Below are 14,319 nucleotides of genomic sequence, written 5' to 3' on the forward strand. Positions count from 1 at the left end.
CGGCCTGCATCCAGCAACTTCCTGCGACCCTAGCCAGGTCGTCCGTCCACCTTGTAGGCGGGCGTCCGACCTTTCGTTTGCCTGTACGTGGCCTCCACTCTAGAACCTTTCGACCCCAACGGTCATCAGTTCTTCGAGCTATGTGTCCGGCCCACTGCCACTTCAACTTGCTAATCCTATGGGCTATGTCGGTAACCGTTGTTCTCCTACGGATCTCCTCATTTCTGATTCGATCTCGTAGGGAAATACCGAGCATAGCCCTCTCCATAGCTCGTTGAGTGACCTTGAGCCTCCTAATAAGGCCCACAGTGAGAGGCCACGTCTCGGTGCCGTATGTTATCACTGGTAACACACAACTATCGAAGACTTTCGATTTAAGGCACTGAGGTATTTTGGACGAGAAGACGTTGCGAAGTTTCCCGAACGCTGCCCAACCGAGTTGGATTCGACGATTGACCTCTCTCTCGAAGTTGGACCTGCCTAGCCGGACCACTTGTACTAAATAGACATACTCGTCTACAACTTCGAGAGTCGAGCCCCCAACTTCGATGGGGGTGGGCACAACAAGGACATTCGACATGATCTTCGTTTTGTCCATGTTCATTCTAAGACCCACCTGTTGGGAGACTCGATTAAGGTCTTCGAGCATAGTGCTAAGGTCTTCCAGCGATTCTGCCAAGACTACAATATCGTCGGCAAATCGAAGGTGAGTGATATACTCGCCGTTGATGTTGATGCCGAATCCTTTCCACTGAAAGAGTTTGAAGGCGTTTTCCAGCGTGGCAGTGAACAGTTTCGGAGATATAACATCTCCCTGTCTCACGCCTCTCTGTAGTGGAATAGCCTTCGTGCTCTGATCTTGTACTCGGACCGACATGGTGGCGTTATTGTATATACATCTCAACACTTCGATGTACCGATAGTCAATGTGGCACCGCTGGAGAGACTGTAGCACAGCCCAGGTCTCGATCGAATCAAAGGCTTTCTCATAGTCCACAAACGCTAAACAAAGCGGCAAGTTATACTCCTCGGTTTTTTGTATGACTTGCCGAAGCGTATGAATGTGGTCTATAGTACTAAAGCCTTTTCGGAAACCGGCTTGTTCGGGTGGCTGGAAGTCATCAAACCTGTGTTCGAGACGATTTGTGATGACCCTCGAAAACTACTTATAGATATGGCTCAGGAGCGAGATGGTCCTGTAATTCTTCAGCAAAGTGTTATCACCTTTTTTGAAGAACAGTACCACCACGCTCCTGCTCCATGCCTCTGGCGTTGAACCCTCGAGGAGAACGGAATTGAAGAGCGTCTGAAGGACTTTCAGTATTGGCGTTCCGCCCGCTTTCAGAAGCTCTGAAGTGATTCCGTCCTCACCCGGCGCCTTGTTGTTCTTAAGTTGCTTCAGGGCCCTCTCAATCTCACACAGGCTGATGTCCGGGATATCATCGCTAAAGTGTCGGATCAACTCGGCTCTCGGGTCTTCAGCCGAGCTAGCAGTCGGTTTGGCAACCGAGGTGTAAAGCTGTCCGTAGAACCTCTCGATCTCCCTTAATACCTCTGCCCTCGTCGATACCATGCGGCCGCCGTCCGTCTTCAGCCTAGACAAGTCTCTTGCAAACACTTTGGAGCCTCCGTTCCGCTCAATTGTCTCTTTAATGCTCACAGTATTGTGAGCACGGACATCGTGTCGCAAGGACTTCTGAATATAAACATATTAAATATTTTTGTTATAAACATGTTTGTTTGACTCTCTATCTGTTGTCTTATTAAATATGAAAAAGCTTAGTGTATATATTACAATGTTAGTAAACAAAAAAACAAAGTGTACTAGATATCACACTAAAATAATATATTATATGTGTATCAATATAATAGTACCACCGCAATACTGTAACTACAAATTGTTAAGTATATTATATACTATACATTTTTCTTGGCGCACTGCGAAGATCGTATCCGCAGTTTTCTCGTTTCACAGCCTGTGCAATATGCATCGCCAATGCGCTACGAAGGTCGTTAAATTTGTATATGGAATATAAGTTGCATTCTTGGTTTAAGTAACGGCTACTTACTTCGATATAGGTTTAAGTATATTTCATATATCTGACAATCTATACAATAGTTATAAATTAAAGGGAACGGTAAATACTGAAAGAACAGACATGTGGTGGAGAATAGGGTACCGGACTCCTTTTTGTTTTTTACTATTATCAAATATTTACATAATATAAATTATAACACAGAAGGAATTATTAAAAATCCGGTAAAAAAATCAACAAGTTATAAGTCTTTGAATTTCGGTGGAAAGGGTAATTAAAAAGAAACAGAAAAGAGACGAAATATCCACATGTGACGTCATCGGGAATTACGACGCGTGCGAAAAAAAAGAGATGAAGCGATATCCCCACATCGCGCCCACTTCTGCACGTTACAATATTTTAAATATGAATTACTCGCTCATTTTTTAACCAATTGTTATGCAGTTTTCGCAGGAGTGCTTCTTTTTCGTATTATTAACCATTACATATAGAATAACGTACAAAATCAAGCATAGGCCGGTCCCCTATTGAACAAACCACCATAAGACAGGATACAAATATCTTCCCTCTCCCGCTCCCCAAATAATATAATATTCTTGTAAATAAGATGCAAGATCAACCTTCAATATGTCCTAATAATGTGCCGAAGAATACATTGTTACGCTTAGTAGGCAAAATAATAGAGACTACCCAGGCGTTCTTTATGCCTAATCTCAATGTTATTTATTGTTCAGGTATATTTATTTAAGGTGGCGCTTGCAGACTAGTTAGTTAGATGACCCTTGTAGGGCGGGCGGACGTCGCCGCGGCCCCCTGACACACATACAAACGCAACTATAAATAGATTTGTGATTCTCTCACTATACGCTAGACGCGAGCATATGCATTATAGTATTATTAGAGAGGTCGTTACCGTCCCAAATAACACTGTACATATATTATCTATTGCATCTAACTTGTTGCCATTCGCTGCATATTCTCGTCCCTAGCAAGTTGTTATCGACGATCTACATAAGTTTTAAAAACGAACCTTATACAAAATACTGTTAAGGTTTCTTTCAACAATGATAGATATTTGGAGCTACATGTTTTGTGTTATGATACAAGAAAATTGATATATAAAGGTCACAATTAAATTATTAGTCGAATTTCAACGGTCTGTCTTATTTTATTGGTTATATTTTTATTAGTTTATTATACAAAATTACAATGATTTATGGTATAATTGCCATCGATTCCTACGAATCTCTCAAGGAAAAGACATGACAATGGAAAATTAACGCAATATAAACAAAGTATATACGCGGAACGTGTATGACGAGAATAAATGCCAATTCAAATGAGTTTTATTATAAATCCAACCGTTGGTTGTACACGCAGATTTCCGTATGCGACGAGTACACCATGTTAACATAATTCAGTCCTATGTGCTTACTGATCCGGAATACGATGAAGCGGAACTAAATAGTATCCTTGTTTGGCAAAGTACAATTCATCGTAGAGTCCACTATCGCATTCACTGCACGCTGACATGGCAGGCCCGTTACTCTGTAAGTGGCATACTGATACAAAATAGTCAATGGTGCAACACCGGCCTTCATAGTAATGCCACTCCATCATAGAAATTATGGTATTTGTGGTTTATGAGTGTCTCTTATGGTAGAGACGGTTTTGCAGTAATACAGGTCCAGTTTCTAGTGGTATTAATTCGTAGCGTGAATATGATCTTTTATAAGATAAGTGTTCATTATTTTGATGTCTGTGTAGGCGTGTAATGTAATTTGGACCTTCATGTTGTCACATTTGTTAGACTCGTACTCTACGTAACATCCTTTAGGGCTATCAAATATTTAGAACAGTATTACATGCTTGCGACAGGTGTTCTACTTATTCCGAGGTTTTATATGCACTCAACTACTTACTGATAAAAAGGCAGTTAGATGTTAAATTTTGAGATAAAATCATTATTTTTTTTAGCTTAAGTACCAATCATTTCAAAATATAGCAGGTACACTTAAGCTCATGACAAATTTGTCATATAACGTATGTACGTACAAATTGACATACATTTTTCCATTACTACAGTTTTTGCTGAACTCTACTTAAATTTTTGGGAGTGATATTTCTTCGGAATATTAAATAAGCCGTGATATTTGTTGAAAAGTATGGTGGTTCACGGCGAATGGGGAAATAGACAGAAGTGTATCTACTCCAAAGTGCAGCAGTTTTTAGCCACGTCGTTAAGTGCAAAAATGGCCTCAATTAAAATTTTTGGTCGGCATTGTCGCAGCCCTTGAGGTTGTTGCATTAATTTGACGATTCAACGAGGTACCCAATTGATCCCACGCACTGCGCCCGGTGCCTGACCCTCGTGGCCATTCACAAAATTACTATTGAAACATCTTCCGTGATTACGAATTACACAAGTCGACAAAAAAAATTTTTTTTTTGTGTTTCTGTTCTAATGCTTGAATTCTGATTCCAAACATCGACAAACACTCGGATATCCATTTTTAACTCTTAAAGTTTGCTTTTGTCTGATTTATGTTAGTGAGTGTTTACTAGTCTATTACTATTTAAAAAAAGTATATTTGAGTTGTAACAACCGACTTTTATGTCGTACTTGGTTAGAAAATGGCACCAAGAAAGTGTAAACAGGATGTTGATTAATTCTGTTTTATTTGCGGTGAATTTATTAAAGTAAGAAGCATAAAATTTGCTTTGCCAACGATTTTGAAACATTGCGAAGACTATGAGTATTATTATAACCTCAAAATACGGAATCAAGATAAGAAATGGGCGCCTCACAGTGCTTGTGTTAATTTCAAGTTGGAAAATATACTGTAAAAGTAAAACCAATGGTAGAGCCTAAATAAATATTGATGCTACCGTTACATATAAAGTTAGGGCTAATGAAGCAATTTGTGTAAGCTCTAGATCATAATTCTGAAGCTATTGAATATTTAAAGAGATTTTTTCCCAAATTATCTGAAGCTAAAGTTAAAACTGGTATTTTTGTTGGACCACAAATAAAACAAATAATGAGCAGCGATGATTTCACAAAATTCCTTATTGCTCATGAAAAATAATCCTGGAAACGTTTGAAAACAGTAGTGAAATGTTTTTTTGGAAATCACAGAGTCGACAATTATGAAGAGTTCATTGAAACTATGCTTGAAAGTTTTAAATTGATGGGCTGCAGAATGTCCCATAAACTCCAAATGCTACATGCTCACCGGGACAAATTTAAAGATAATATGGGTGCCTATTCAGAGGAGCAGGGAGAACGTTTTTACCAAGATGTGCTGGATTTTGAACGACATTATAAAGGGCAGTACAACGAGAGTATGATGGGAGATTATATTTGGGGATTAATACGCACACAAACATAAAAGATCCACTAAAAAAAAAACATTTTTGAACATGATTTTTTGTTATTTTCTATTTGTTTGCTATTATTAGTCATAGTTCTTGTATAAGAAAGACTTTGATGTTCAATAAAAACTTTTTTTTATCTTAAATTTAAGTAAAATTACAGAGAAAGTATAAAAATTTGTATGTGTTTTTTGAAATCAGTAAAATTGCTCTAGTTTCTACAAAAGCAAACTTTGATCGGAACAGTTATTTTTTTATTTATTTGTAACATAGGAGAAACCAAAATTTCACATTCAGGAGCCAGACTCAAAAATCGTGTTGACCGGTGTTATAGGACGTTTTAATTTACTAGAACAATAGTAGATTACATTGCTCTATCTCGGGTACCATCACGTGAAGCCTTTGAATAAAGATTATATACACTGTTAAATTCGTATAATTATATTTCAAAGAACAACTAGTAATCAAATCGGTTATAGCTTCTCCACGCGAAGAATATAGCCATACATAAACATAATGCATATAGAGAAAATATATCATCCGCGACTAAAAGCCGCTCATATTTTTTATACTTTATTATTATCACATGGCGGAAATGGGCGCTGTCTGTTTGCTGCAGTACTAATGATGCATGAACCAACAAGAATGATTGTCAATGGGCCGCGTGGGAACGGATGAATTCATAAAAAGAACGATTTTTTATATTTATCGCTCTAATCTGTTTTTGTGTGGAATGCTATCCGTTATATATCAACGATTGTGTTGGAAAGCGATTTGAACATCAAAGGTTTAAAATTTTTAATATTATCAGTACATTATCTTCTGTTTATTAAACATCATTATATAGTTAATTATAAAACTGACTACAATATAATTAAACAAAAAATAATAGATTATCAAAAATACATTTTGGGAAAAAGGTTATCTAAATTCAGTCTGCCAAGTTATCTTTTAAAGTAATAATGTATCAAGCATGGATGCAATAAAAGTATTGCGTGTTTGTTTTTAAGGAACATAAACTACGATTTGTAAATTTGTGAGCCAACGCTTCTCTCGAGATTGAATGTTTACAGACTAACAACTAACACTAAGCTAATCTGACTGTAGAATTATAGCGTCGGATTACTTGTAAAAGCTTCGCTATGCTTGAATGATCACTCGCTTTCTCGAAACATCAGCAGCCCACACTAGAATATCTTTGGACATAGATCTTCCTAAAATATGCCAGTGAGTCAGATCAACTTTTCATATCCGATGTCTGCTGAGTGTTTCCGTAAGTCGTAGCTCAGCCGAGACGAGCGTTGTCCAGATTAATAGATATTCATAAAAGGACTAACTGCTTGAAGCTAAGTTATGAGCTGTGATGATTTATTTATATTACTTCATTAAAACGACCTCTGAACCAATTTAAAGAATATTATTGTAAAATCCTTTTAATAAAACACAAATTGCGTGTAATAACGTTAATTTCGCTGACATCTATGATACATGAGGTCCTGTTCTAGTACTGATATATATCTGTAAGGTCTGGGTGTTATGGGATCAAAGTTTTTTGTAACTCCTGATGTCTAACACGAGAGTTATTTCATTGCACTGCTAACACATGTGTGTAGTTGGACGTATTTTTTAATTATATTTTACAACATAATTTATTCCTTTACCTTAAGGTTGTAATGTAGCATCAAATACCTGTAAATATTTATGTCAGAATTGATTAATCCTATAAATAATTAATCAAATGATGTGCAAGCGGAAACGTAAAACGCTAATCGATTTCACTTCATAATTGGTTGTGTTAAGGGCTGCTCGTTGACGAAATTTAGAAAGTGAACGTCTTATGTAAGTGACAAATGAACCCAAGCATATGACCATAGTGTATTGTAGTAAGGCCAAGTAAATTTGTGTGTTATTCAAAATTCATTAAAATATTATCACAAAAATACTTTACGAATTCAAGAAGTTAAGGTTGAAAATACCTTATACGCCGACACATAAGTATATTTATTTCTTATTGTTTTACACGAGTATAAGTTAAATTATTGTACATCCAAGAAGGGATTTTCAATTTTGTATAGATTGTACGATTGACAGTCGTTTAATACGGTGATTAAACTTTGGTGTCTGCGCTCGTCTATTGTTGTTAGCCTCTTAACTACTCTATATGTACAGTCAGTAACAGAAGTAACTGAACAAATATAAATATTAAACACGTCTACACATTATCCTCAGTCGAAATATTTGTTTTTATATACCTAAAATCAATTAAACCCTCTAAAGTTGATTTTTTTTTTAATGAAAAACGAACTGAACTTTGAATTTGTTCAGCTACTTTAGTGGCTGACTGTACTAATTTAAGAATACTGTCACTTTTCCTGTTAAAACTGAAGAATCCACGCTTTATTACCTCTTTTTTCCGTACACAAACTACTTATTGTTTGTCCGATGTGAATGGCTTTTGTTAAGCAATTGAAGACACAGGAAACTATTTGTAATTAGCATAAATATATTGTGGTGTTGAAGAATTGTGGAGAAACTTTTAACTATTTGTTACTCTAGTAAATACAACGTACAACCCTATACATAATTGCTTCAATGACATTCGTGCTGCATTTATTACCACTTATAGATTACAAAGTATGCAAAACTGTATTATTACAGAACAAGATTTTAATAGGAATAAGGATTTGCGCTTTAACCTTTCCGGAGGTAGCATGGCGTCATCGATAGGGTTTTAAGAACCTTAACATTTTCAATACCTTTCCTTGTTGTTCGGCACAAAAAGCTAGATAGCAACTTAAGTGTTGACATTTGAAGAATATGATAGTAGGTTACAAATTAATCGTGCTAATGTTTTATTATTAAATGTCACGGATTCAATAGATGTGGTGTTATTAAGTAAAGCCTTCCTTAATTCTTCAAACTTGAAATACGTAAAAAATGTTTAGCACTTCAATAACTTTAGGTAGAATTTGCAGGACAATATTTTGTTGTTCAGTAATATATGTATTATTTGAGTACTTAACATTAATAACAATTAACTCTGGTACCTAGAGATGATCGTGGTACTTACTACTTTTACACACATATTGCCTAAGAGACTCTAAACTTGGATAGCTCATAACTCGTAGGCATGTTTCCACTGGTCACATAGAGATAAATAGATCAATAGGGTAGTAAAATTCAATTCGCGGCCGTGCTAAATTCCTTGGTGTTTCGTATTGCAGAGCCGCCACGAGTGACAGCGGCGGTGGGGCCGCGCGGCAAGCGTGTGCAGACGCCGCAGCCGGCGCGCACGCCGCCGGTGTCGCTCGCCACCGCGCCCGCGCCGCCCGCACCGCACGCGCCAGCAGCGCCCCTCGCGCCGCCACGTGAGCAAGCCGACGCGCTTGCACACGCTGCTAAAGGCGTTGAAGCTTTGGGCGTATTAGTCCAGTACTTGGTGTTCCGAGTGAGTTTCTATAGTTTTTATTTTCCACGTAACAACTACTTATAGGATGAAACGCAATAGAGTAGTGTAAATCTAATTATTTTAGGCAATATTATGGCTTAAAAGTAAAAGCTATTTCATTTTACTATCTATTTTTTCTGTATATATTATGACTATTCAGCACTAGTAGACACATAAACACTTAATGTCAGAAATAGTAGTTGCACATATAACAATTGCATGTTTTAATTGTAAATTGTATCATGTATATCCATTTTAATTTACAGTTGGATGCGTTGAATGGCGGCAACTGGCGATTAGAGGCAGAAAAATGGCGCGGCGTGGCCGCAGCCGAGCGCAGCAGCGCCGCGCGCGCCGACAGAGATCGCCAGCAGCGCGCGCAAAAAGACCTCGATACCAGTATGTAAAAGGAAATTTATGTTAATGTGGTTCTCGATTAATTCTTTAAAAGATATTATAAAAAAGATGTATATCCTTGCCATGTGGTTTATATTATTAAATACGAAAAACAAAGACGATGATAGACTGTTAATAAATTAAAAATGTATGAATATTACAGTCGCCGAATGCCTGAGCAAGATCTCAGAGCTGGAGATGGAGGTATCGTCGAAAGAAGAAGCGAACGCGCGCCTCCAGGCCTCGCACATTGAGGAGGTAGCGGCGCTCGCTAACGACATCAAGGGACTCAAGGTTGGAATATTCATCATATACAACGCAACCTCGGTATTATTAAAATTATATATAGACCAAGAGTAGGCAGTCCAAAATAAATCCATTTATCAATGATATATTAAATTGTTAGTATATTGAAATATCTAATCACCATCCGTCTAAAAGTCCTTTCGCAGAACGAAACATTCATTGTGTACTTTTTCAGAATAAAAGTAGCTCACATGTTATACAAGAACTTAGTTCATCTGTATATCAAGTTTTATTCGAATTCCATCCAGCGTTTTAGTGCTTAGGTAAGCTTAGAACGAGGCAAACGGGGAAACTGCCAGGGGTCTCCCGAGGTGCCTTGGAGAATATTTTTTCAGGATCTTACTGACGACACAATTAAAACCGGTTTTTTTTTTATCCACCCGGGGCCTCATATCTTCTTTTTTTGCTCTCGCCTGAGGTTTCGCGTCGTTTAGGGCCGCCGCTGCTTCTAAGATGACAGTTATCTTTAAATATTATATATGTAATAATAAAATTCATGTTACAATTACAATATATGAAAAAAGGAAGGTAATAAGATTTTTAAGTCTCATTATAGAATTATTTTAATCGATTTACCTCTAAGAGCACGCCTTGCATTCCCCCTTATTTGCCTCTCTTCATTCAATACCGTTTATTGTCTAATAATGTTTCATTATCTAGTTTGTGCTCAAATTGCTTCAATTAAGATTTCGTAATGAGATCAATTGTACACCAAATTTGCTTCGTAATTACGTGGTGATTGGCTCGACCCTATCAACTTATTAAGGAATGTATCCACATGTTTGTGGATACACACCCGTAACAAACTCTTCATAATTTACCAACGTTAAAATGATGAATTTAACAAGATATAAATGTGAAAAATCATACTTTTCATTATTTCCATTTATTGGATGTTGGTTCTTAATAGGATCCGTTTAAATATTATGTTATTTTTTATTTTAGGATACAATCGAATCTTTGAAGCACGAAGTCGCTGAAAGTAGAGCCCGACTTCACGCGCACAGCGAAATCGAGCGCACTTTGCGCGCGCAGCTCGAGGCGGCGCGAGCGGAGCTCGAGCGCGAGGCGCAGTCGCACGACACGTCCACGGACTCCTCCACCGACTCATCGTACAAGTCGGGCAACACGTGCGACGCCGCTTGCGACCCGGTCTGCTGCGAGGCTGAGGACTGCGAGTTGCGATTATCTGCCAACGAGGAATTGAGCACCGATGCCAATGAATTGGCAGCTGAGGTAAGATTTGACCAGACGAGCCGTTCGCTCGCTGGATTTTAAGCGCCACGGTTACCAATAAACAGTAACAGCAAAGTCCAGAACTTTGGATTATTTAATTATGCTAAGGTGTTTCCTTTCAAGCCTCGTAGTATGGTATGATAATAAAAAAAAAATAGAAAAGTAAAATCTAAAGCACATTATTATTTTTCCCAGGTACGGTCTCTGCGCGCAGTGATAGAGTTAAAGCAAGCAGAGATGGTGTCGCTCCGCGAAGCTCGCGCGGAATTGTCTGCGGAGCGGGAGCGGCGCGCCACGGCCGAACGGGAGGCGCGCGCGGCGCGGCACGCCGCCGAGGAGCTGCGCGAGCGCGCCGCCGCCCGCCAGCGCGACGTCGACCGGCTGCGAGATGACAACCGCCGGCTGCGCGATGCCGCCGCGCGCGACCGCGACCACGCCTCCCGTCTCGCCGCACTCAACGAGGAGCTGCGATACAAACTCAGGCAGAAGTCGCAGGTACCTCTATTTGTTCATTTATTTGCTAACTTAAATTTGCTAATAAATATTTCATCATTATAGTTAATTCTTACTTAGAACTTATTATTACCCTGGTAATGCTTCTCTAATCTATCAATATAACCAAGTCGTTCATTGTTTTAGGTGGTATCTCTACTTGCGGGTGGAGCGTATGTAGAGCGGGCCGGAGTGCGCGCGCGCACGTCTTCGGCGGAGTCGGTGCGGTCGACATCACCTGCACCCGACTCGCCCCCGTCCCCCGCCGCTTCCCCAGCGCCTGACTCGCCGCCGCTGCCTGCCGTCAAAGCCGTCGTCGAAAAACACGACTCCGTCAGTTGGGTGCTTGAGATTGAAGAAACACCCGAGGAAGTTGCATCCAGGTCGGCACCATCTTTATTTTTCTTAACTCTGAACAAACACAAATCCTTCTAAAAGCGTGGTTAGACATTTTACATAAAAAGAAATCATGGAAAATAAAAGACATTAAATCAAGGTTAGTTAAAATATTTTGATTGAGCTTTAAGTTTTTGGAAATGTCAAAAGATCGTGTAATTTTGTAACAATATATGTATGATGGACGGTACTGTTGTTGTGGCGCAGACTGGCGCGGCGGTCGTCGTTCCGCGCGGCGGCGTCGCCGAGCGGCGTGAAGCGTCGCGGCGGCGGGTCGCCGGGCAGCGCGTCGCCGGCGCCCGCCTCGCCGGCGCCGAACGCCTCGAAGCTGTTCCGGCCGGGCGAGCTCGACTTCCCCCCGCCGCCGCCGCCGCTCAAGGAGTCCGCGGGGGAGGCCATCTACATATACGACGACCGCCCCTACTGAACCACCGGAGTCCAGTGGTTGCCACTGACGACCGGATTCCGAACTGCTGAGCGACGCTAGTCTACTCAAAAATCGAGGTCGACACACGTCGACCGTACTCGGAGGATGAGGGAAGGAATGATTCTTGCCGGATAATTTTGCAATCGGAATCGTATTAAGAAAAACGTGGGACCTACCAGTATCGATATTAAGTGAATGTCCGTGAAGGTGGATTCAATTATGTTTTCGATTGAAACGCGTATCGTTTTCGATAGTTAGGTTCTATAATCGCCACTGAAGGTGATTATGGCATGCGCTTGAGGATGGTTCAGTGACGTGTGCATTGTGTTGTGCGCTCTCATTCAGATTTTAGCTTGAAGTGATATGTATGTATGTTTATGCTCGTTATTGATATTACAATCGATACCTTAAATATCTCATAGTTGATAATAAACCTAGACGCAAGGACTAATCATTATCTTATTTTATTTCCATCAACTCGCATTTGTACTGTAGTTTGGCGATTGATAAGTAATAAAATAAAATAAAGGTCGTAGCTCTGAACTCGTTTTAATTGTAAGAATCTGCTTTTCCCAAAACTTCTGGCCTTGATATATTTACTTAATCAAATTAGGCTGCGTTTGAAGGAAAGTGTCTATGTACCTGTGTCTTACGCCACTAAATAAAAGTTCTGTTTTTTAATCTGTTCAATTTTATCGTTCTCTTGTTTGCTCTTGACTTCTCCGTTTTCGTTTTCAGTGTTTTTACCTATATTATTGTTCAATTGTATTCTTTGAGGCCCTTTTATACCCCAGCTCCTTTTCCTTTTATTTACTGGCGTAATAATTATTGTTTTGAATGTCTATTAGTGAAACGCTTGTCACACCATTATGTCCTGTTTAGGATGGTTAGTTTTTAGCAGGTTGTTGTAATGATAATTATATATTACTTAGCAATTGATGCATCGTAAGTATTTATATTGTTTTGTATTGATTAATTCATATTTTAACTTAATTATTATAGTTTATGGCGGTTGTTGGCACTGAATTATTTTGTACAAATAACGATTTTAATGATGGAAAAATTAACTTAGCGCTTAAGTGAAATGCAACAATGTCAGTATGTTAAGACATTACTCTATACTTATTATGTTATCAACTGTTTGGGTTGATGCCGTTATATTAGGGTTGATGAAAGCTTTTACAATTATGTTTTTTCTTCAGATTCAATTTACACGCTTTTATATTTTTAACGGATTGTATTCTTGTAAAAGAAACATCTCGGCAAACCAAAGAGTCCTGTTCATCTAACTCTTTGACAAGTTCCTCAATTATTTTCGCAACAATTTTGCATGTTGGAAACACATCAAGTCACATAACATGATTATTATTTATTTTTAAGATAACGCTATACACAATACCATTCCAAATTAAGAATTGTAAGCAAAAATAATTATACGTGATTACGAAGGATATTAATTTAAAAAATAAAATAGTATGTTAAATTATTCGTTAGTATTATTTCTACCTGCCACATACAAATTGCGTAACAGACGAAGAGAAATCATGAATAACTCATTATCATAGGTGATTACCATGAACGTGGTTATCTCGAATCATATTTGAATATGATTACAAAAGATTTAAAAGTACCGAATAATCAATAATGTTAGTTGCTTCATCAACTACTTCTTTTACATCTTGAAAATGTCACAATTTACTACTTAGTTTATAACATTGTTAATATATTTTTGCCGCCAAGCATCAGTATGTAGTCACTGTTGTGTTCCAGTTTGAAGGACATTGTAGCCAGTGTAACTACTGGACATAATGAGACTTAACATCTCATGTCTCAAGATGGCGAGCGTAGTGAAATACTCAATAATACTTTGTAATTCAAGGTGTTGAATGGTGTTTTTACTGTTTATGGGCGGTCCTATCGCTTACCATCAGGCTAACGGCAAGCTCGTCTCGTCATTCAAAGCAATAAAAAAATACTAATATATAAAGCTGAAGAGTTTGTTTATTTCTTGGTATGAATGCGCTTATCTCAGGAACTACTAGTTCGAATTGAAAAATTATTTGTGTTGGATTGCTCATTTAGCGAGGAAGGCTATAACATCATGCTATGACTACTACATACTTAGAATAGAAATGAATAACTTTTAAACTAAATAGATACATGTGTTTCGCTCTAATATAAGTGTAGACTTTTGCGAATTGATTTTT

At 38.5% G+C, this 14,319-nt stretch overlaps 1 protein-coding gene across 1 annotated transcript in view; it reads left to right on the top strand.

The window, feature by feature from the left end:
- The window catches only part of LOC115449342, a 77,712-nt gene extending 64,114 nt beyond the window's left edge, over positions 1 to 13,598 (top strand). The window contains exons 6-12 of the mRNA XM_030177119.2: positions 8,636 to 8,859; positions 9,126 to 9,258; positions 9,419 to 9,549; positions 10,507 to 10,797; positions 10,993 to 11,292; positions 11,437 to 11,672; positions 11,893 to 13,598. Coding sequence (XP_030032979.1) covers positions 8,636 to 8,859; positions 9,126 to 9,258; positions 9,419 to 9,549; positions 10,507 to 10,797; positions 10,993 to 11,292; positions 11,437 to 11,672; positions 11,893 to 12,112 — 1,535 coding nt within the window. The 3' untranslated portion in view covers positions 12,113 to 13,598. The remainder of the gene's footprint in view (positions 1 to 8,635; positions 8,860 to 9,125; positions 9,259 to 9,418; positions 9,550 to 10,506; positions 10,798 to 10,992; positions 11,293 to 11,436; positions 11,673 to 11,892) is intronic.
- Positions 13,599 to 14,319: the final 721 nt, after the last annotated feature.

Source organism: Manduca sexta, chromosome 24 (assembly GCF_014839805.1).
Source record: "Manduca sexta isolate Smith_Timp_Sample1 chromosome 24, JHU_Msex_v1.0, whole genome shotgun sequence".
In the NCBI taxonomy this organism is placed as follows: Eukaryota; Metazoa; Arthropoda; class Insecta; order Lepidoptera; family Sphingidae; genus Manduca; species Manduca sexta.